The sequence below is a fragment of the Meriones unguiculatus genome, chromosome 18 (genome assembly GCF_030254825.1).
Source record: "Meriones unguiculatus strain TT.TT164.6M chromosome 18, Bangor_MerUng_6.1, whole genome shotgun sequence".
Taxonomy (NCBI): domain Eukaryota; kingdom Metazoa; phylum Chordata; class Mammalia; order Rodentia; family Muridae; genus Meriones; species Meriones unguiculatus.
The window spans coordinates 77,085,692-77,105,945 of record NC_083365.1 but is presented as its reverse complement, the minus strand read 5'-3'; the positions used below and the strand labels follow the sequence as shown (position 1 = coordinate 77,105,945).

At 40.3% G+C, this 20,254-nt stretch overlaps 1 protein-coding gene across 6 annotated transcripts in view; it reads left to right on the top strand.

The window, feature by feature from the left end:
* The window catches only part of Srgap2 (SLIT-ROBO Rho GTPase activating protein 2), a 228,934-nt gene that overhangs the window by 156,444 nt on the left and 52,236 nt on the right, over nucleotides 1-20,254 (top strand). For 5 of the 6 annotated variants that reach the window (XM_060372063.1, XM_060372060.1, XM_060372061.1 and 2 more), the window contains exons 5-8: nucleotides 875-937; nucleotides 8,531-8,746; nucleotides 9,716-9,844; nucleotides 18,065-18,289. In XM_060372063.1, the coding sequence (XP_060228046.1) occupies nucleotides 875-937; nucleotides 8,531-8,746; nucleotides 9,716-9,844; nucleotides 18,065-18,289 (633 nt within the window). The remainder of the gene's footprint in view (nucleotides 1-874; nucleotides 938-8,530; nucleotides 8,747-9,715; nucleotides 9,845-18,064; nucleotides 18,290-20,254) is intronic. The other variant, XM_060372062.1, reaches the window with a different exon arrangement.

Genomic DNA, 20,254 nt, shown 5'->3' with positions numbered 1-20,254 from the left:
CGTGGAAGGTTTCTTTCCTACTTCCTCATTCTTTTATTTTTACTATTCTTCATGGTTAGATGCCAGCCTGCAGTGAGGAGTAGCAAAGGATTGGAGAGCTACTGTTGCTCAGAGCTACTGCTGCACAGACTTAGCCTGTTGGAACTCCTCAACATATATTATCAGAGTCAGGTAGTATTAACTAACACTAAGAAATTATTGCTGAAGAACCACTGTTAGAAGAATTTGGGGAAGAAATGAAGCAAGAGAGAATTGTTAAGATCTATAGGTCATCTGTGCCAGAAAAAAACAAATGATGCACTAAATTTTAGGTGGTTTTTCCTTCTATGGAGAAGGAATGTGCAGGCCAGTCCTGTGGATCCTAGCTTGCTTTTGGGGTGTATGCTATTAGGTAGAAGTACAGTACCTTCCTGCCTAGAGTTTTCTGTTGCATTTAAGGTCTTTGAAGTCCTTGAATATTTATATCCTTTTCTTTGTCTATCATTCTGTTGTATATCTTACTTTCCTTAGTAATCCAATGGACTGTTTGCCTACAAATATCTGAGAAAGCATGCTCTATCTACCTAACCACAGTTCCTAGGTAGGATGTGGCTCTCAGGCCTGCATTTGGGACCAATTGAAAAATCAAGGGCTATAACCCATTTTCCCTCTACAGGATTGCCTTCCAATATCTACTGAGCTATAGGAAGGGGCCATTTCGTTTCATTAAAACTCTGAGTAATCTGACTGTAATTGGTTTTCTGATTTGCTAGGTTAAATAATGGGCTATAATTGAGTCTGTGTCATTTGTAGAACTTGTGCTGCTCTTGCCTTTGCTATCACCTCCCATCTCCTTCCATTTTTCAATTAACCTTCCTTCCTCTTTTCTTTACAGAGTAAAGAAGTTGGCCAGCAGCTCCAAGATGATTTGATGAAGGTCCTGAACGAGCTTTATTCGGTAAATCTGATGGGCTGCCTAGCTTTTGGATCACAAAGAGAAGCAGCATTTGGCAGTTTGTAGCCATAATCACATCAGCAACAGAACTCAGCTAAGGCTGAGAACAGTGCATAGTCCCCATCAGGGGCGACCCCACCCATACTTTTTTTTCCACACTCAATTCTTTTCAAAGGCAAACAAGCCAAATGTTTTTCCAGTTGTGCAATCTTACTCTGGCTTCATCTGGGGCACCACTGAGAGAAACCAGTCAAGGTTTACATTTACCAGCACAGCTGTCACTCTTACCAGCAAGCTAGGAACCCCAAACTTCATGGCAAGGAATGAAGCCTCCATTGCACTTGTACTTATTGGAAATAATTTATAGTTTTAAGTTATGCATCAGACCTTAGATTAATTATGGTTTGAGATTAGAGCAGATGTTATAAAGGGACACACAGATTCCTAAAGTCTGCAATGTAAAATACAATTTCAGGCAAGGAGAACATTGCAAAACACATCAGAAAGATAAGGCTTGGAGAAAAGAACACAGTCTACTTTGAATTCTTGGACTGCAGGCTCATGGGCCGATATGGCTGTGTGCCCCAGAGCTGCTCAGCCATTTTGTTAACTATGTTGAAAACATGCATCCACCAAGGAAGTTCCTGCCACCATAGGAGGAATGCATCAGTTGTACAACTTGTAGTTTCTACAGACCCCTTCCAGAGTTTGTGTTAGCACTATGCATCATTTTCCAGAGTGCCCTAACCTATTTAGAGGTGAAAATGATTTTCTGTATTTATTTCTCCCTCCCTCCTGCTATCCTTCCCTCCCTCTTTTACTCCCTTCCTCCCTCATCTCTCCCTCCCTCCATCTTCCCCCTCCAGTGTCTCACCCCCTTCCTTCACAGGATGGGCAGGCAGTGGTGTTGTGCTTCACAAGCATTTGAGATCATAGAGTTCCAAATTTTGTGTGGCCAGTATCTCATGGCAACTGTTGGTAAATATACTTGAGTGATCATCTAATTTATCTCCAGTGATGCTCCAATTGTTTTGAATTTCTACTCTCTGACTCTTATACTCTGGGGCCAAATAATAGATGGTTCTCTTTGTACCCCAAGTTTTCATTTCTCTCAAATGAAGTTAAGACTTTAAAAATAGAAGCATGGCATTGTGAGCCACTTTCAGAGTGGATGCGTTCCCTGAACCTTGTCTTTTCATTGCTTTACTTCTCTTTATTTTTTAGAGTATCTTCTAAGATACTCTAAAATATCTAAATACTCTAAAGTATCTTCTATGATATCTCCCAAGAAGACCTGGGACTTGCTTCTGGAGCATCCTCTAGTATAGCAAATGACTCGTGTTATTATAGGACTTCTTTTATTTTCCCACTGAATAAGCATTTTGGGCCTTAGCTATTTGCTGCTTTTTCTCAGAAGTTGAGCAGCAAACCTCAAACCAACTTAGACCCAGTTTACTGTTTTTGCAGTAAGGCAGCAGAGGAAGTACAGTATCTAAAGAACTGTTAGCTTTATCTTCCTTCATAAACTTTGATTTAAAAAGCAAATGAATGCTGGGTGCAGTGGGCTAGGCCTGTATTCCCAACAATCAAGGAGGCAGAGGCAGGCAGATCTCTGTGAATTCTAGGTCAGCCTGGTCTACAAAGCCAGTCCAGTACAGCCAGGGCTACACAGAGAAACCCTGTCTTGAAAGGAAAAAAAAGAAAAAAAGATTTGTCCAAGTCCCCAAAGAAGGCTTAGATATTTACATCTAGATGGAATGAAAAAAATAGAGGACACCAAGAAGTTCCAGAGAGGGCAGAACAGACTCTAGTATTCAGTCTTAAAAAGGGTCATCTCAAAATAAAAAAATTAAAAAAAAAAGGGTCATCTCTCCTATTTCTACAAAATGGAATGTGTGGCAATATCTGCTGATGTTTTTGGTTGTCACAACTGGAGGAGTTGGAAGCCTAGTGGCATCTAAAAAGTAGAGGCCAAGTAGGACAATTTGCCACAGTAATTATCAAGCTTCAAATGTCAATAGTACCAAGAAACCTGGGTGTACTGACTCTAGACTGCTAAGTTAGACAGCTTAGCAGTGAGATTCAATCCTGTCAGCTGAGATTCAGTCCTGCCCTGACTACTAGCTGCATGGATTTGGAGGGACCTCCTCCCACTGCAAAAGTCAGCGTGATGATGAGAGTTGGTGTGAAGATTGTTGTATTTTTTTTTTCAATGCAGTTTATTCAGGAACCTTGAACAATCCTCGGACCCTGGGGAAAGCCAGCCCACAGCTTAAATAGCCTCTGGGTAGCCAACCCAGGCGTGCCACGTGGGCAATGCAGATAGGTCCACATACATGGAAGCAAGCCAGATCCTCAGCCTTAGCCAAATGTGGAATTGTTCGTGACAGAGAGCACTCACCATCGGGAAGGTGGAAGGCGGAAACCAGCTCCATCTTTTTCCGCAGCTCTCTACAGTTCCACCTTTTTGTTTTAGACGCATCAGGCAAGAGTAGAGGTCTGATCTCTGATATTAGAAATAAATTGGGACTTTGTACCGATGTTCATTTAGGTGTCATCCACCCAAAGAGCATCAGACCCGTCCGATACCTTTTTCTCAGAGGCGGGACCTGGGGCATCAACCCGCATGCAATCAGACATGCTCTTCTCTGGGTCCAAAGCGGCTGACCCTGAGTGCAGTGCTTAGCCTCGCATCCTGAGCGTAACATTTTAGCTTTTTATGGTATCCAACCATGCTTGGGGAGACTGTCCTGCTTCAATGGCTGTAAAGGCCTGAATGATAGCCATGATCATTCAAGATTGTTGGATTTTACACTCAACTCTTCCTTAGAAGCAGCAGCAAACACTGTGCTCTGATACCCGTGTACTGTGTGGCTGTTAGTGATTGAGAAATTCATATTTCCAAAATATCAGACTATAGTTATTGATCAAGTGAGTTTGAAGATTCTCTATAGGTTATCAGAAAAGTTGCAGACTGGGATTAAGAGTTTTTGCTTTTGTATGGTGAGCTTGTTTTAGGATTGAGATTTGGATGACTTTCCATTCTTTTTGCTGGTTAGCCTAGTGCTCATGAATAGAGAGCCACATATGGTCACATGCCTTTAATTCAACACTTGAGAAGCGGAGGCAGGTGGATCTATTGAGTTCAAGGCCAGCCAGGACAACACAGTTAGACCATCTCTTAAATAGTTTCCTGAGACATATTTTTAGTGCTGAATTGTAGTCTTGAGGAAAGCAGGGTGTTAGTCACCCTACATGAGATAGTGATTTCCTCAAGTAGGAACTTGATAATAATACCATAGCTTTGGAAAGCTATTTGCTATATGCTCTTTCAGTGTTGAGAAGACAATAGGGAGAGCTTCTTCTAAGAAACATTTCCCTTATTTGCTCTATTTAAGAAAACAGGAAAGGACCTCTGCTTTCACTGACCCTGTCAGCAATAGAAATTACGTGTGATTTGTGGGACACTGAAAAAAAGAGATGAAGATATTAAGAAACCCTCTGTATTTTTCAGTGCTCTTCTTGCTGTTACTTCTATCAACCTTGAATCCTTTTTTGAGGGAACAAATTACTCAAGGTTTGATCATTTCTAAGTACTTTTAAATCTTGATGAACCAAGGGGCAGAGCCCAGGTACGTCTAAATAAAGATGCCTTTGAACAAGAGATCCAGAACTCACCACAAGTAGCCAGCTGCTTCTATGCACCTTCATCTTCTGCCTGAAGAGGCTTTGATTTCCCTGAGTTAGCATTTTGTGCCAGGGGGAGTTTGCCACAGCTGTTCTTCCAGAGAGCAGTCCTAGTGATTCTTGTACATATGTATGCTGGTCCATTATCCCTGTTTCCATCACAAATGAGCTGGCTATCTTGTAAGCCATGGTAAAGTGGTTTTCATTTTCTTTCTGATGTTGTAGGAATGCCTTTGATGTCAGATCACAGTACTTCCCAAAGAACTCTGGGATTGTCTGCCTCAACTGTACAGAGAGGCTGTGTATGGAAAATTCCAGGAAGCCCCCACAGGAAAGAATACATATGGTTGCAGGGAAGCCACATGGATTAACTAGGAAGAGCCAAAGAAACACTAACGAGAGAGAGAGAGAGAGAGAGAGAGAGAGAGAGAGAGGAAGGAGGTGGTGGGACACCCTGGGATTATCTTTGCACCAGAGGTTTTATGCTTCTGTACTATCCCTGAATATGTCTCCTTAACTTGGTGCAGCAGCTGGTTGCAGAGCTACTTCAAATTGAAATTCAGCGCCTATCCCCTTAAAACAATGTCAGCTAATAGTATCCTGATACCGTCTGTCTATTTGACTCTGGCATTAGGCACTAGGGATATAAAGACAAATTAGGAATAGTGCTAAACTCAAGGTATTTGGTTTTAATATGGGGGGTGGGGGAAGAAAATAAAGCAGCAAGTCAAAATAAGGTGATAACTCTTACATGTCTGTGGTGGGGAGGGGTATGGATCATGCTCCTTGGAGAGGTACAAGAATTGAATATCAATTGCCAGTTGCCAAGAAATCATAGGGTTTTTCATGTTCTCCCCAAAGCCCTTCGTTGAGGGCTTATTTCATAGTGCTCTGTCTTTTCCATTCTCATTCATCTCTTTGGGGCTCTTATTGATAAACTGTTTTCAGCCTTTTCTTCTCTCTTTAGTCTTTCCGCTGAGTTGCCTATTTTGATCTTGCTTATTCTAGAAAACATTGGTAGCTTCCTCAAATGTATGGTAATCTTTAGTTACCTGCTCTCATATGTGTGTGTGTGTGTGTGTGTGTGTGTGTGTGTGTGTGTGTGTGTGTGTTGGGGACAGGGTTTCTCTCTGTAGCCCTGGCTGTCCTGCAACTTGCTTTATATATCAGGCTGGTCTCGAATTCAAAGATTCATCTGCTTCTGCCTGAGTGCTAGAACATCTGGCTGTCTGCTCATATTTTAAAGTGAGGCATACATGACATTTCCCAACTACAGAAGAGAATATAAAAAAAAAAAAGGTCATGCTATCTTTGAGAATTTAATTTCTTAGATTGGGTAATGCTTTATTTTCTTTAAATGAAAGGTTTCTTTACATTCTGTAAGGGCAAGGAACAATATAAGTTGTTGGTTTTATTAATTTGAGTGTTTTGATCTCCCGTGATTGTTTGCCATGTTTTCTCTTTATCCTGTACTTCATATAATAAAAATTTACTGTTTTATAATGCTTTACTCTAGTGTTTTAATTTCTTAGTCTCATTCAAGTGAAAATTAAAAAAAATCCCCTTGTCTGTCCTTCCTCAGCCAGCATGGCAGGTACCTTTCTTACTTTTTACCCTAGAAAAGTAGTGATCTAGTCAGGTTTCCTAGAAAAGCTTTATTAATACCATCATTGGTTGTTGGTATGCAGAGTATAAGCAGAGTGGAGTTTCCAGGAAATTATGTCAGGTTCAGGGTAAGACGAATATTTAAATTACTCTGTCTAAAATGAGACATAATTTAAGCTGTTTTGAACCTCTGTATTCTCTGTTCCTTCTTGCAACTTCAGGTGAACCTATACCCAGAAGGTTCCAGGTTTTCCCAGCTTCAGCACCACTGAAAAATTCTGAAGCAGACACTCTTTTGTTATGGACTCTCCATGTATCCCTGTCTCTACCTACTAGCAACCTCTACATTCCAGACATTGCCAGTTATCTGGGGTCTAAAACTGCCCCTAATTGAGGCACTGTTCTCAGTTGAGCAGTTTAGTTTTATTCATAAATGAGATCAGTCTCTTTCTTCAGGATTCCCTTGCCTGTCTTTTGTCTTTTCTCCTAGCTAGTTCAGCTTCAGTCCTATGCAGAGGATGATCACTGTCACTCAGTAGATAAGATATGATTTTGTCAAAGGATCAAAGGATAAATCCTATTATGGTGCTGATAACAGGTGATAGAACTGTAATGAGGTGCCCAAGATCATTAGGTCACTGGTTCCCTCAGAAAGGAATGTGGGACCTTGTTGCAATCTTTTGGCTCCTTGTCTGAGAGATGGTCTCTCCACAGGCATCCTTCCATGATAGTACCATCAGCTATAAAGTTCTCAGACCAGAGATAATGCCAGCATGTTCTTGAACCTTCAAAAATGTGGGCTAGATAACCCTTTTCTTTATAATCCAGCCTTGAGTAGTTCATTATAGCAATGAAAAATGGACTAACATAGTGTTTCTCCTTTCTGTGCCTATGCCCATTAAAGTCTGCTTTGAGATATATATTTAAAAAAAAAAGATATGGATTTTGAAGTTAGATGGACTTAGGTTTGAATTCTAACTCTTTGCTATTTACTAGTTGTAAGACTTTCAGTGCCATAGGTGATATGGATATCTTTAGAAGTAGAAATACTAGCATGTCTTTGATCAAGTTATTGTGAAGATTAAGTCAAGTGGCATACACAGACCCCTGACAGTGTGCACTGAATGCTAGACATTAGTACTAATATCGAATCAGTGTTTTTCTCTGTTGTCAGCTACTTACAAGTACACCCTTCTCCTAGGCTTTCTGTTTCTTCTCTTCAAAGAGACACTCATGGCATCCAAATTTTAGCATTTGTGAATCTCCAATTGCTTGATTGGTTATCAAGTGTTTTAATCCCTCATAGAACCTGGAAGCTGCCTATTTGGAAAGATACAGAATGAGGTTGGTCCCTGTTTATCTGCAAGTAATATATTTGGGAGGGCTGGAAATGACCTGAAATTCTGTCTTCCTGGCCTTCTTGCTAAGAAACTGTATTCAATTCCTAGAGAATAGCTCTTTTTGAAAATTTTGAAAATTATATCCTTTTTTTTTTTTCCTTGTCCAGATTTTAAAGACAAGGTCTCTCTATGTAGTCCTGGCTATCTTGGGGCTCACTTGTAGACCAGGTTGGCCCTGAACTCACTAAGATCTTTCTGTACTACTTCCAGAGTACAGGAATTAAAACCACCACACCTGACCCTATGTCCCTCTTTTTACTATACTTGATATGAATTTTCTTCTTTCCTAGCCTCTTACCTGAGTTGTGCAGGTGTACAGCCTTCACAGGACATTGTCTAGGGTGTAGAATTGTTACACAAATAATATTAACAAATGCATACATGTGTGGCACTTGGCACAAAGCCAGAAATATATTCAGTACTCAGTAAATGGTAGCTGCAATTGATGTATTTCTATGAGAGCAGGTATCTAATGGAGATAAAGCAGACCAGAACTTTTGAAGGCTTTTCCTCTTGCTTGCTTTATATTTAAAAGTTATAAAAATATAACTCCTTTGGTCATGTTGCCTTGTCCCCTTGAGGTCTGGGATAGTTGTTCTTACTTCTTGTCTACTTAGTACCATGAAGTGACCAAGCAATAGAAATCACTGAGCCAATAAGAGTTATACTTGCAGATAATAATGAATAAGATTTTTTTAATGAAATTAATATGGAATCATTCTAATAAGCTATGCTATACTTAGGTGTAGTCTTTAATATACATGTGCTGAACCAGACATTTCTGGATTTGCCCCTAGAAGTATATGAACATTGCTTTGTGTAGGAGAGTTCCAGCTGAGTTTGTTAGTCTGTAAAATAAAGTTGACTCCATTGGCTTGACCTCTGGGTGGGAAATGTCTTACAGGTCATGAAGACATATCACATGTACAATGCCGACAGTATCAGTGCTCAGAGCAAACTAAAGGAAGCAGAGAAGCAAGAAGAGAAGCAAATTGGGAAATCAGTGAAGCAAGAGGACCGGCAGACCCCCCGCTCCCCTGATTCCACAGCCAATGTCCGCATTGAGGAAAAACATGTCCGCAGGAGCTCAGTGAAGAAGATCGAGAAGATGAAGGAGAAGGTATATATGCTCTGGCAACTGTAGAGACAAGAAGGGATGCTGAGAAGGCAAGATTGAGAATAATTTCCCAGTGGGTACAATGAAGAGCTAAGCAAAGAAGTTCTTGGTTCCTTTGGTGTGTAATAACCAAAGAGTCCTTCTTTGTCTTGCCAGGATTCTTAGCTATTGGAAAAACCTAAGCATATGAACTCTCAGATTTTAACATCAAGTTTATTGACAAGAATTAGTAGTCATCTTTCTCAGCCCATTTCCCAAATCAAGTGAAATGTACTATTACTTTGAGAAATAGGAGAGACTGTGTGCCTTGTGTTTTGACCTTTAATACCAGCATTTGGTGTAGAGGTAAAGGCACGTACCTCTTTGAGGCTGACAACAGGATGTAGAATAGTGTGTGAAGACAGAACCAAGGTATAGTGCACATCTGATCCATTCATCTCATTCATCAAGGTTGGGATTCAGTTGAAAGCCAGGTGTACACAAGGAGTAGCAGCAAAGGGGAGCCTCTTAATGTGCTGTCCTTCATCTCTCCCATAACAGTCTTCTCTTTGTTTGTTTGTTTGTTTGTTTGTTTTTGTTTTTTCAAGACAGGGTTTCTCTGTGCAGCCTTCTCTCTCCTAGACTCACTTTGTAGACCAGGCTAGACTCAAGCTCACAGAGATCCACCTGCCTCTACCTCCCTGAATGCTGGGATTACAGGTGTGCACCAGTCTTCTCTTAAAAAAAAAATAGTGATAGGTCAGCAAGGTGGTTCATCAGGTGGCATTTGCCGCTTAGTCTGACAACCTGAGTTCAATCCCAGGAGCTCACACGGTAGGAGAGAAATGACTTCTATAAGTTGCCTTCCAACCTCCACAGAAACACAAAGGCATGTGTGCGTATGAACATACACATCACATCACATGAAATAAATAAATGTTTTAAATTTTTTTAATTAAAGAAACTAAAAGTGAACTTGTGTTTTCTCTTTAGCGACAAGCCAAGTACACAGAGAATAAGCTGAAGGCTATTAAAGCCCGGAATGAGTATTTATTGGCTTTGGAGGCAACCAATGCATCTGTCTTCAAGTACTACATTCATGACCTGTCTGATATTATTGATGTAAGTATTTAAAGATGGAGTGGGAGACCTTGGGCACCTTTTGCCTAACTTCAGAAGCCTAGGCACATGTTTCTTGTTTCTGTGTTCCAGCATCTTGGCCATTTTGAAAACAATCTGATGATAGTTGCCACACTTGATATCATTCACTCCTCACAGCATTCCATGAGAAAAAAGCAATTCTATCTCTTGCTTTTGACTAACATTTAGAGAGTGTAGTGATTTGCCAGAGTTAGTAAAAGGCTGAGACAAAATTTGCACCAAATTCTGTTTCCTAAACCAACGCTCTGACTGCTGTGCCCTTCTGTTTGTTAAGAAATAGTCTCTTATATCAAAGCTTGTAGTGATGACAAGAGTTAAAATGCCTTGTTTTATGTTTATATATGAATTCATGTTTCTTGGGATCTTCTCGTTTCATTGTCACATCATCCTTGTATATACACAATGATATCTTAATTTGTGACCCAGAGAGTTAAGAGACATATTTGCCCAAGGTTATGGTTTTACAGTGTGCTACAAACTAGGGTTTTGTGTACAAGGCTACTGACATCGGCCTTGTTCTCTTTTGAGATGTGGCACAAAAATGAGAGAGAGAAGGGGTTAGTATGTATGCTTCATAGGCAGTAGGCACAGCCATTTGTCTTTGACCTTATGGTTAGTCTTTACTTTGATCTCTTATTGTTTCTCCTCAATCCCTATGTCCTAAAATGTCTCATATACAGACTTCAGTCCGGGCAGTTCCCAGGCCAGCTTTATATGAAGCTATACAAACATACCCTCTCTCATGTCTCCTTCCAGTCACCAAAGTGGGTCTGGAGCCAGCTGATTAGTATCAGCAGTTCTGTCTCTAGGGCATCAGCAGTATCCTTTCTGAGAGCTGGTATTTGTCTCAGGTTCTTGGCAATAGCCACTGAGTTTGCAAGACTCTGGCCACACCTTCGTTTCTTCACAAGCACACCTGCTATGCTTTACATCATGTGGGGGATCTGGACTCAGATTCACTATTGTATAACTAGTTAGCACATCTCAGACTTGCTACTGAACTATTCTGGAACTCTGCTTTATTTCCTGTCCCTCTGCGCCTAGTAAAATAAAGAGCTAGATTGTTTAAATCTGGCCTATATCAGGGCTCCTGGGAGAACTTCTGGTGTCCTTTCAGCCAGGCAGTTTTGATCAGTGAGTTTTGTCCTCCCAAGGCCTTAGATGTCATCGTCTCAGCTGGTAAGTGGAGCCCTGGTCTCTGTTCAGGCTCTTCTTTGTTCTCTCTGCTTGTTGATGCCAATCTGAACACTGTTCTTCAGTGTAGGTCAAAACCCTAAACCAGTTCCTTTATTCTTCCCCTTCACTGTTGGTAGATGCCCATACTCAGTACAAGGAAGACAGTCACTTTTTATGCTCACTTTCTGCTATTTATCTCACATTTGATAAAATAAATAAGACAAAAAAATTAGACCAGACAGGGTGTTAGACCCCTTTTACTGGTTTGTCTTTTTCCTTTTGCCCCTAGAGCATATTTGTGCTTACTTCAGGAAAAGAGAGGCTTTTGCTGTATGAGTTACAACCTTTGAAATCCACAAGGCCTTCATCACACATGGGCAGGTGTTGTAAAAGTCATATAAGAAGCAAGATTTTCTGTAGTTTTTTTTCCCCTCGAAATAAAAAAATAGCCTGTTGAAAGCCTCAGTTTCACAGGATGTGGTTTGAAGAGCCACTGGAAAAGAAGACAGCCTCTACAGTGCTTACTCAACAGGGCACTGATTTAGGGGATGGTGAACAAGTCCAGGATGACAGCATTCCATGGCATGAGTAAATTTGTTCTTTGTTTGGGTTGTGTTTTGGCTGTATCTTATTTTGTTTGTTGTTTGTTTTTTTTATTTTTGTAAAAAACATTACTCTTTTTTTTAAAAAAAAAAAAAAGAAGAAGAAGAAGATACTACCACTATTCTCCATAATTACTCAGTACACTTATAGGGTGAGGTGTGTGTTCAGCATCAGTGTTACATATAGAATGTAACTGGTTTTGCCTAGGATGTATTCTTACACTCTAGTTTTTCAAACCATGAGCCATGATCCATTAAGTCTTATTATTTGTTTAACTGACTTTAAAGGATTAGACTAGAATAGAGGAGAAAATTCATTAGATCACAGTGTTATATGGCTAAGATCTTTTTAATGAAAGTTTTATGTTAGGTGTGTGTGTGCTTATGCATCTGTGTGTGTGTATGTGTATATTTATAAGATATATTTCTTACCATGAGCTGAGAATTAAAATGAAGGTCACTGTGTGTCTCTTTTAAGATCTAAGACATCAAGAACTAAGATTTACTTTACCTTAAGTCGTTATAGGTAGCTGAGCACATAGTTTATTGAAGGGGAAATTATCTCCAAGTTAAGATTTGCTTTTTAATTTTAGCATTTTAATATTCTTTTCATGTGTAATTTACATTTAATTATTAGGTTTATTGATTGATTGGTTTGGCTGCTAGTTTGACGAGTTTTTGGTAAATGTGCATATTCTTGTAGCCTGTATTTTTAGCAAGATATAAAATAAGTACCTTTAGCTAACAGTGGCAGCACACACCTGAAGTCTCAGCACTTGGCAAGTAGAAGCAGGAGTGCTGCATTAAGAAAAGCCTCGACTCTGAGACTGTCTCACAACAAAAAGGAGTCATAGGAAGAAAGACAATATGAAAGATATATTCTCATTATTTTAGAATTTTTAACCCCAGGCAATCACTATTCCAATACTTCCACCCTTAAGTTAAGGTTGCCTGTTAGAGGATGTCATAAAGCTAAGGTTTTATAGCATATAATTTATTTATTGTTTGAGTGTTTGTGGACATGTACATACTACAGACAGTGTATGTGTTGGGGCCAGGAGACAACTTTGTGGACTCATTTTTCTTCTTAAACTTTTATGTGGTGTTTTTCATTTCTGTTGCTATGATAAAATATCTTAACATTAACAAAGAGCAACTTCAGGAAGAAAACCTTTAATTAGTTACAATCCCAAGTAATAGTCCCATCATTTCAGGGAAGTCAAAGCAGGAACAAAAATAGCTAGTCATATTACACTGTTAATCAAGAGAGTATCCATTCCTGTTGCCTGCTTGTCTGTCTGTCTACTTGTTTGCTTACTTTCTTGCTTTCAGCTAGCTTTCTTCTCTCATTTATAGTTTAGGACCCTCAATATAGGGAATGGTGTCACCTGCAATAGGCTGGTTCATTATACATCAATTAACACTCAAAACAATCCTCCGTAGACATTTCCACAGACCAACTTGACCTAGATACTTTCTTGTTAAGACTCTCTTCCCAGATTATTTAGGTTGCATCAAGTCAACAGTTAAAACAAATCAAGACACGTAGCTTCTGGGAATTGATCTCAAGCCATCAGGCATTCAAAGCATGCCATCTTGCTGGCTCCAGAGTATAGTTTTTGTATCTGTTTTTGTTTTTTTTTACACAAATTTTTTTTCTTAGCCTATCTACACTGTTTGCATCTATCAATAGTTTCTTCCTTTTTTCATACTGTTCTATGCAGTTAAAAGTACCCACGCTGTTCTGTAGCAAGGAAACAAAGAGTGAGTAGGGAGTGTGGGTATGTTGGCATTATGATCTCAACAGTAAGTATCCAGAAGTTGCTTTAAGACATGGAATGAGTGTAATTCCAGTCCATTGCTGTATATGTCATATTCCACCATTGTACCTCCTTTATAGGGGTTTGACTCAATCTATATTTAAGACATTAAGGATAAATAAAATTTATTTTTAGCCAGGTGGTGATGGTACACACCTTTAATCCCAGCACTTGGGAGGCAGAGGCAGGCAGATCTCTGAGTCCGAGGCCAGCCTGATCTACAGAATGAGTTCCTGGACAGCCAAGGCTATACAGAGAAACCCTTCTCAAAAACAAACAAACAAAACCAAACAAACAAAGTTGTTTTTAATCAATGTCATTTACCTGATATAAGGACTAATCTCTAATTGCTTTGTATAGTATAATAAAAGATTTAATGTAAACTCAGACTATAATAATCCACATGAGACATCATATATATACTAGGAAAAACTTGGCTCTCAGCCCAAAAAGACACTTTGATCTCACTCGGTAGTTTCTAAGAACTGTAGGCTTGTTGGAGTATAATTTCTTACCTTTATACCTATCTCTTGGCCTAGGAGCAGATGGGGAAATTAAGTACAGGACATTGTCATTGTCACTGGGTAGCTGAAGTGCCAGGTACCTGGATAGAAAGTCTGTGATACGATATACACCCAAATTGGGCAGGAGAGAACCTGATTTCCCCACTATAAGTTTTATTGAGAGCAGTTGTTTTTCTCTACTGTATGATAGTACTGTACTGAAGGGTGATAAGAAGCACTCATTTGTCATTTCCAGGTCTTCTCTAGATTCTCTGAGGGAGAATACCAGCTGGTGAGGAGATAACGAACTGTGGATTTAATTTCACACATTGAAATGGTCTATTACTCAATTTTTTATGAGAATTTTATTTCTCCTGAGGGTTTTTATAGCATTTGTGTAATCCAGAAATGGCTAAAGGAACTCAGCATGCCATGGAATTCATAAAAATCAACATGGAAAGGATGCTTTGTTTCTGGTGTAAACAAAATTATGTGTTCCCTCTGTACCCTTTGGGATTCTCGTGGGAAATATTCAAATCTCATTTACTTAACCCTGCCGGATAGTGTTCCTTTGCTACTGGCCTAGTTTTGCCCTTACAAATATGAAGATGGTCAAGACCCTGCCCTTATCTCCTAGGTTAGCTGAAAGCATGGCAGAACCGGAGGACGCATTATAAGTTTGACCCTAACTCATTGGCACAGAAGTTTCATAATGGTCATACAAATAGCAGCAATGCTTACACTTTGGAAAGTGCCTGCCATTCTTAGACTATATGAAATAGAACGTGTGGGTCAGTTCTCAGCCCACTAGACAATATCCTGAGAGGTTGGAGTCTTTGCCATGGCATCCATCACTCAATTTTATTGAATGCCTTTTGTGAATAAGACCTACTAGGAAAAATTGTAAACAAGAATGAGAGTATCTCACTTTGAGATACCTGTGTTCTGGGTGGAGTGATATGAAATGGCAGGCCTCAGAATGACTGTGTGTATTGAGGGTCATGTGAGGATGAATGCAGTTGGTGTGAAGTGGAACCAGGAATGCAGGGCTATCTGGCTTCCCAGAGGCTGAGAATTTAATTTGGATCTTAATAATTGAGTCTAATTCCAGCAGGTGAAAATGAAGGGTAATATTGCAGGAAAAGAAATGCTAGGAGCTGCTGAGTAGAGGACAGTAAATTGGCAGATGCTGGTGATTGGTGTTAGTTTTGAATCTACACAGTGCCAGATATGTGTGAAATGTATTGTCCATTTGTCACACAACAAGCTACAAAGCTGGTATTTCTCACATTTTTAGCCCGAAGAGGTAAACTATATTTCTAGGCTAGAGGCCTAGCACACTAGGGGCCGTTTTCAACACTCTATCCTATGCAGAGAGTCTGTCACTAGAATTCAGCAAAAGAGAATAACGGTACGCATATAGGGAGATGATGCTGAGTAAGTAGACTATGCACAAATTACAGTTTGGGTTTTTTATATGTTTGTTTGCTTGCCCATTTAACTTTGGTCAAGTTATATAACTTAATTGAGCTTTCATCTTGTATGAAAAACTTCAGTGGTGATGATTATGAGGATTAAAATATAGAATGTACTGGCAGATAGTGAACATCATTAATGAACAGAAGCATTCTTTACATGTACAAAGTGAAGGTGAATTTTACCTTGATAGGGATAAGTATTTTATATTCTTCAAGGGCATGGTAAAAGTCTCATTTTATAACAACACTGTTTTAACATAAGGTGTGGATTAATAGAGAAGAAAGTGAAGTTTCCAAAAATATATGAAGATTTCTTAAGGACACCCCACCTCCTCCTCAGTCCTCCAGCACACTCTTTTGGCAGTTTTACTTTTGTTCACTACACGTTTAAGTATAGAGTTCATCTTAAAAACTATAGGACATCTTAGAGATAGGCAAGAAGGGTTGCAGGTTCAAAGGCAGCCTGATTAATTAGTTCAACAGCATCTCCTAGAGGAAGAAGGGACCCTGCACGTGCAGCCTCCCAATCAGCTGCCTTTGTCTAGATCCCATTTGCTCTTCCTCTGACTGAATTTCATGTTTTCCCATCCTCTGGTTGTAGTTATGCTGTCGCTGCTGTTACTCTGCTGAAGTCGGGCACCTGCCAGAGTCTGTTGGCACTGAACCCAGAACTCAGCTCAATGTGTGCTCCATTGCAAGCTTTGTGTCAGATGCCTGGAAGGAGGCGGCCTGTCACATGTTTTTTCTTCCCCAGTAGTGGCTGTTCCTGAAGTGATCATGATGATGAGGAAAGGCCGGGGAAATTAATTTGATGCTTATTTATGCAGTAAAATTACAATCAGGCAGATGGCTTTACTCTATCCAGAAATTTTGCTCTGACATTTCCTCTCAGGCTCTGGACATCAAAGCTGTGTAAATAATAGAGGTGATAACTAATGGCCAAGGAATTTAGATCTCTAGGTCTTTATTGAAGGGGCAGAGGATATTGTCATAGTATTACAGAATGCCATTGCTGAAAAGAACGTTGGGAATTACATTTAATCCAGACATTTTTTTTCCAGACTTTTTCTGCAGAACTTATTCTTCAAACCAGACCATACAAAGCTTGAAAACCACTGTACAGGTCATATTTGTTCATTGGACTGTCAAGGCCACAGGTCTAGAGATTGAATAGGAGTAGCTTTTTCCAGGGTTGCTTGATTCTGCCTCTACTCCTCTACTGTTATGTTCTTTTTTTTTTTCCTTTGTGTATGTGTGTGCTAATATATGTGGGAGTACATGCACATGTATGCAGAGGTCAGGAGACAACTTCAAGTATCATTCCTTCTCAACACAGTCCATCGTGTTTTGTTTTGTTATTTTTTAATGTGTGTGCATAAAATGAATATGTGCACATGAGTGCAAGTGTCCTGTGATTCTAGAATAGACTTGTGGCGGGCTGCTAGAAGCCAAACTCAGGTCTTTTGCAAGAGCAGTAAGCACTTTTAACCACCCAACCATCTCTTAAGCCCTGACCTTGTTTTTTGACACAGGATTCTGAAAGGTTCATCTTAGTTAGCTACCCATCAAGCTCCTTTCCCCACCTCTTCAGTGCTGGGATTACAGACACCTCATCCAGCTTTTACATAGGTTTGTTATCAAACATAATTCCTCTTACTTGAACCACAAGGACTTTACTAACTGAGCTATTCCTCTAGCCATGGTTTTTGTTGTTGTTTGTTTAACGACAGAGCTTGGCTTTGAATTGATTATATAGCTGAGGATGACCTTGAACTTCTGATCCTCCTACTTTCCCCTCCTGAGTGCTTGAGATTAACAGGGCTGCATCACCACACTCAGTTTATCTAGTGCTGGGGATCAAACCTAAGTCTCCATGCATGCTAGACAAGACCCCTTTCTAGTTGACCTACATTCCCCGGCCCCTACAATTGCCTCTTTCAAAGCATTTTCTTTTCATTTTTGTTGTTGAAAATCAGAGACATGATGAGAATTTCCCCAGTAACATTTATATTTGGAACTTTTTAGTTTAACTTTCTTCAGCTCAGGCCTGTTCCAGAACACTGGAAGTTGATGTCAAGACTCAAGTCAGCCTTCTGTTTGCTCCTTCTACCATCTACCTAGAGTTGCATGTATGTAAATTTACTGCTGATATAGCGCTTCAGATTTTTTGATTCTTAAATGCTGTATTGGCCTGGGAAGCTTGCTATGTAGGGACTTTGAACCACAGCAATCCTTAGGGAATTGTTACTGTTGAATTTTTGATCTTATGACATCCAGCAGAGAAACCAGAAAATAGAACAGAATTCTTTAACTCGTGGCTATTCTCATTTTTATGGAATAGCATTTTATTAACTCTTATCATTGGGTTCTTAGGATTATCTTCTGTCTAACCACCTCAGTGCCCTAAATGGTATGCTTAACCACTGACCTAGGAGGCAAGAACTAAGAAATCTTACCCAGGTCTTGTAATCTCAGTTTCCTTCCTATTGCAGTTAGTCAGTCAGTCACCTTGATATGGTCAAATTTGCCCCAGAGACCACTTCCCTTTCTATCAGGCCTTGGGATGTCTGTGGTATGCTTATGTGCCTTCTCCTTCCCACAGCAGTGTTGTGACCTAGGCTACCATGCTAGCCTGAACCGGGCCCTGCGCACTTTCCTGTCTGCTGAATTAAACCTGGAACAATCAAAACACGAGGGTCTGGATGCTATTGAAAATGCAGTAGAAAACCTGGATGCCACCAGTGACAAGCAGCGGCTCATGGAGATGTACAACAATGTTTTCTGTCCCCCTATGAAATTTGAATTCCAGCCCCACATGGGAGATATGGTAAGGCCCTTCCCTCTCTTGGACCTTTTCTCCAAAGAGACCTGAATTACTAGACTTATCTATAGTTTTTGGTTTTCTTGTTTTGTTTTGTTTTGTTTTGTTTTACATCCAAAAGAGAGGGGGCTTGCTCTCAGGTGAGCTGTGTTCTATTCCTTCAGGCCCTTCAGTATATCTCTTTGATTTTGATTAATGTACTTATTCCTGAGCGTAGGCTCAAGTTCCATCTAATTCAGCTGACCAGAGCCGTAAAGTAGATGGTTCTCTCAGAGGGTAGCCCACCCTGTCCTAAGTATCTTTGTCCCAGAAACCTGACTGGTGTGGCCAGAGAATGAAGAGAAGCATAGATACATGTACAGAAAAGCTGGGGTCAGGTAGGTTGTGCTAGCTCTGGTGGAGGATACCAACTACAAAACAAACCAGGACATACTCAGTGATCAATTATAAACTACACACACTATCAACATTCACACTCAGACCAAGGGAAGGCTATGTGAGTTCCAAGTGTGACCAGCATGGGGAAAGCTTTGTCATTCCCACAGGTCTGAGGCGTTGGTCCTTGACATGGCCATGTCCATGTCAACAACACACATTTACTCAGGACTTCATCCACTTTTTACAGATTCACTCAAAGTTTCCTCAGCTGCCCACAGTAATGAAATCAAAAAGAACAGATAAGATGAGACCACAAATCAGGAATGTGTTCTTGCCAGGAGCAATCTTCCCTTGGGATTAGCTTCTAGACTCTTTAGAAAACCATGCTCTAGCCTGACAGCAGTAGTGTTCTGATCAGACAGTTTACTGTCAGAGACAGGCCACATGGAGTAGTACCTCTGTGTCTTACATAAAAAACTTGAAGGTGGTTCTCTCCTTTCCTTCTTGGAGAAAACCAAACCCCTTACAGTTTGTTTCCATTGCTGTGGCTGAGGAGATGTCAGCATCTAAACAGATGGGAAACTAAAACTACATGTCAGTTAAAGTTGGAGGAGGAGCATTACCAGCTTCCAGGATGCCCCATTCTTCACCTGCTTTGACTTATGTTCAAATTTGTCTTCTAAGCCCCTTCTCCAACTGCCATTGAGATTCCTTCCCAAAAATAAGTGGAACTAGCTGAATGGACTGGTGGATTTTCTGGTGTTAACTGAGTTATCTTCTGAGCCAAACAGCATGTCTCCATAAAGGGAAATCCAGATGATGAGTATTCAGGCCCCCTCCTTGCCCTGTCAGAACCACATTTCCATACTCTAAAGCACAGCTGGAATGCATTACCTTGCATCCTGGCTGAAGATCATTGGCAAAGCATGCACCAGCAGCTATGCTGCTTCTTAAAGAAACAGGCTTAAAGATAATTTTTCCTCAAATTCTCTCATGCTAGGCCTGGGTGACTTTAAAAAAATGATAGTTCATTCTTTTGTCCTTTATGTGATACAGTTGATCAGTGGTTTGGCTAGAAAAAGGGGCAGAATTTCCCATGATTTCACATTCTGGCATAGAGATGAAATGTCAAGCAGTTCTTGGTCCCTGCTGCCAGTCTTTCTGCCTTACTGTGGGTTGACTGTAGGCATTAGGAAGGAGCTATCTGGAAGTCTTTAAAATAGGCCCAGAGTTCAGGTGACACTTTAATGGAAGCTTGAAATTGGCCACACTAGTGTTCTTGGGCCACAGCACATGAGCTGATGTCAGCTGTTCTCGGATGCACTAGGAATTGGTGCCTGTTTCTACTATTGGTGCACCCAGAGGTTTGAGGGGCATTGGATGCCTGACTGATGATATCAGGCAGCCAGAGACAGAAATTTCATTCTTGGCACTAACCCATCTGGCCACCAAGCTTTCTCTATTATGTCTACATATCTAAAAGCCAGAGTGAAATCAGCTCCAAATCTTGAGCCAGCCTCTCAGCTTAAGAAGAGGTCAAATAAGTTGGAATCTTTAATACCAATAGAGAAAGGGGTCAATTTCCAGTCCCCT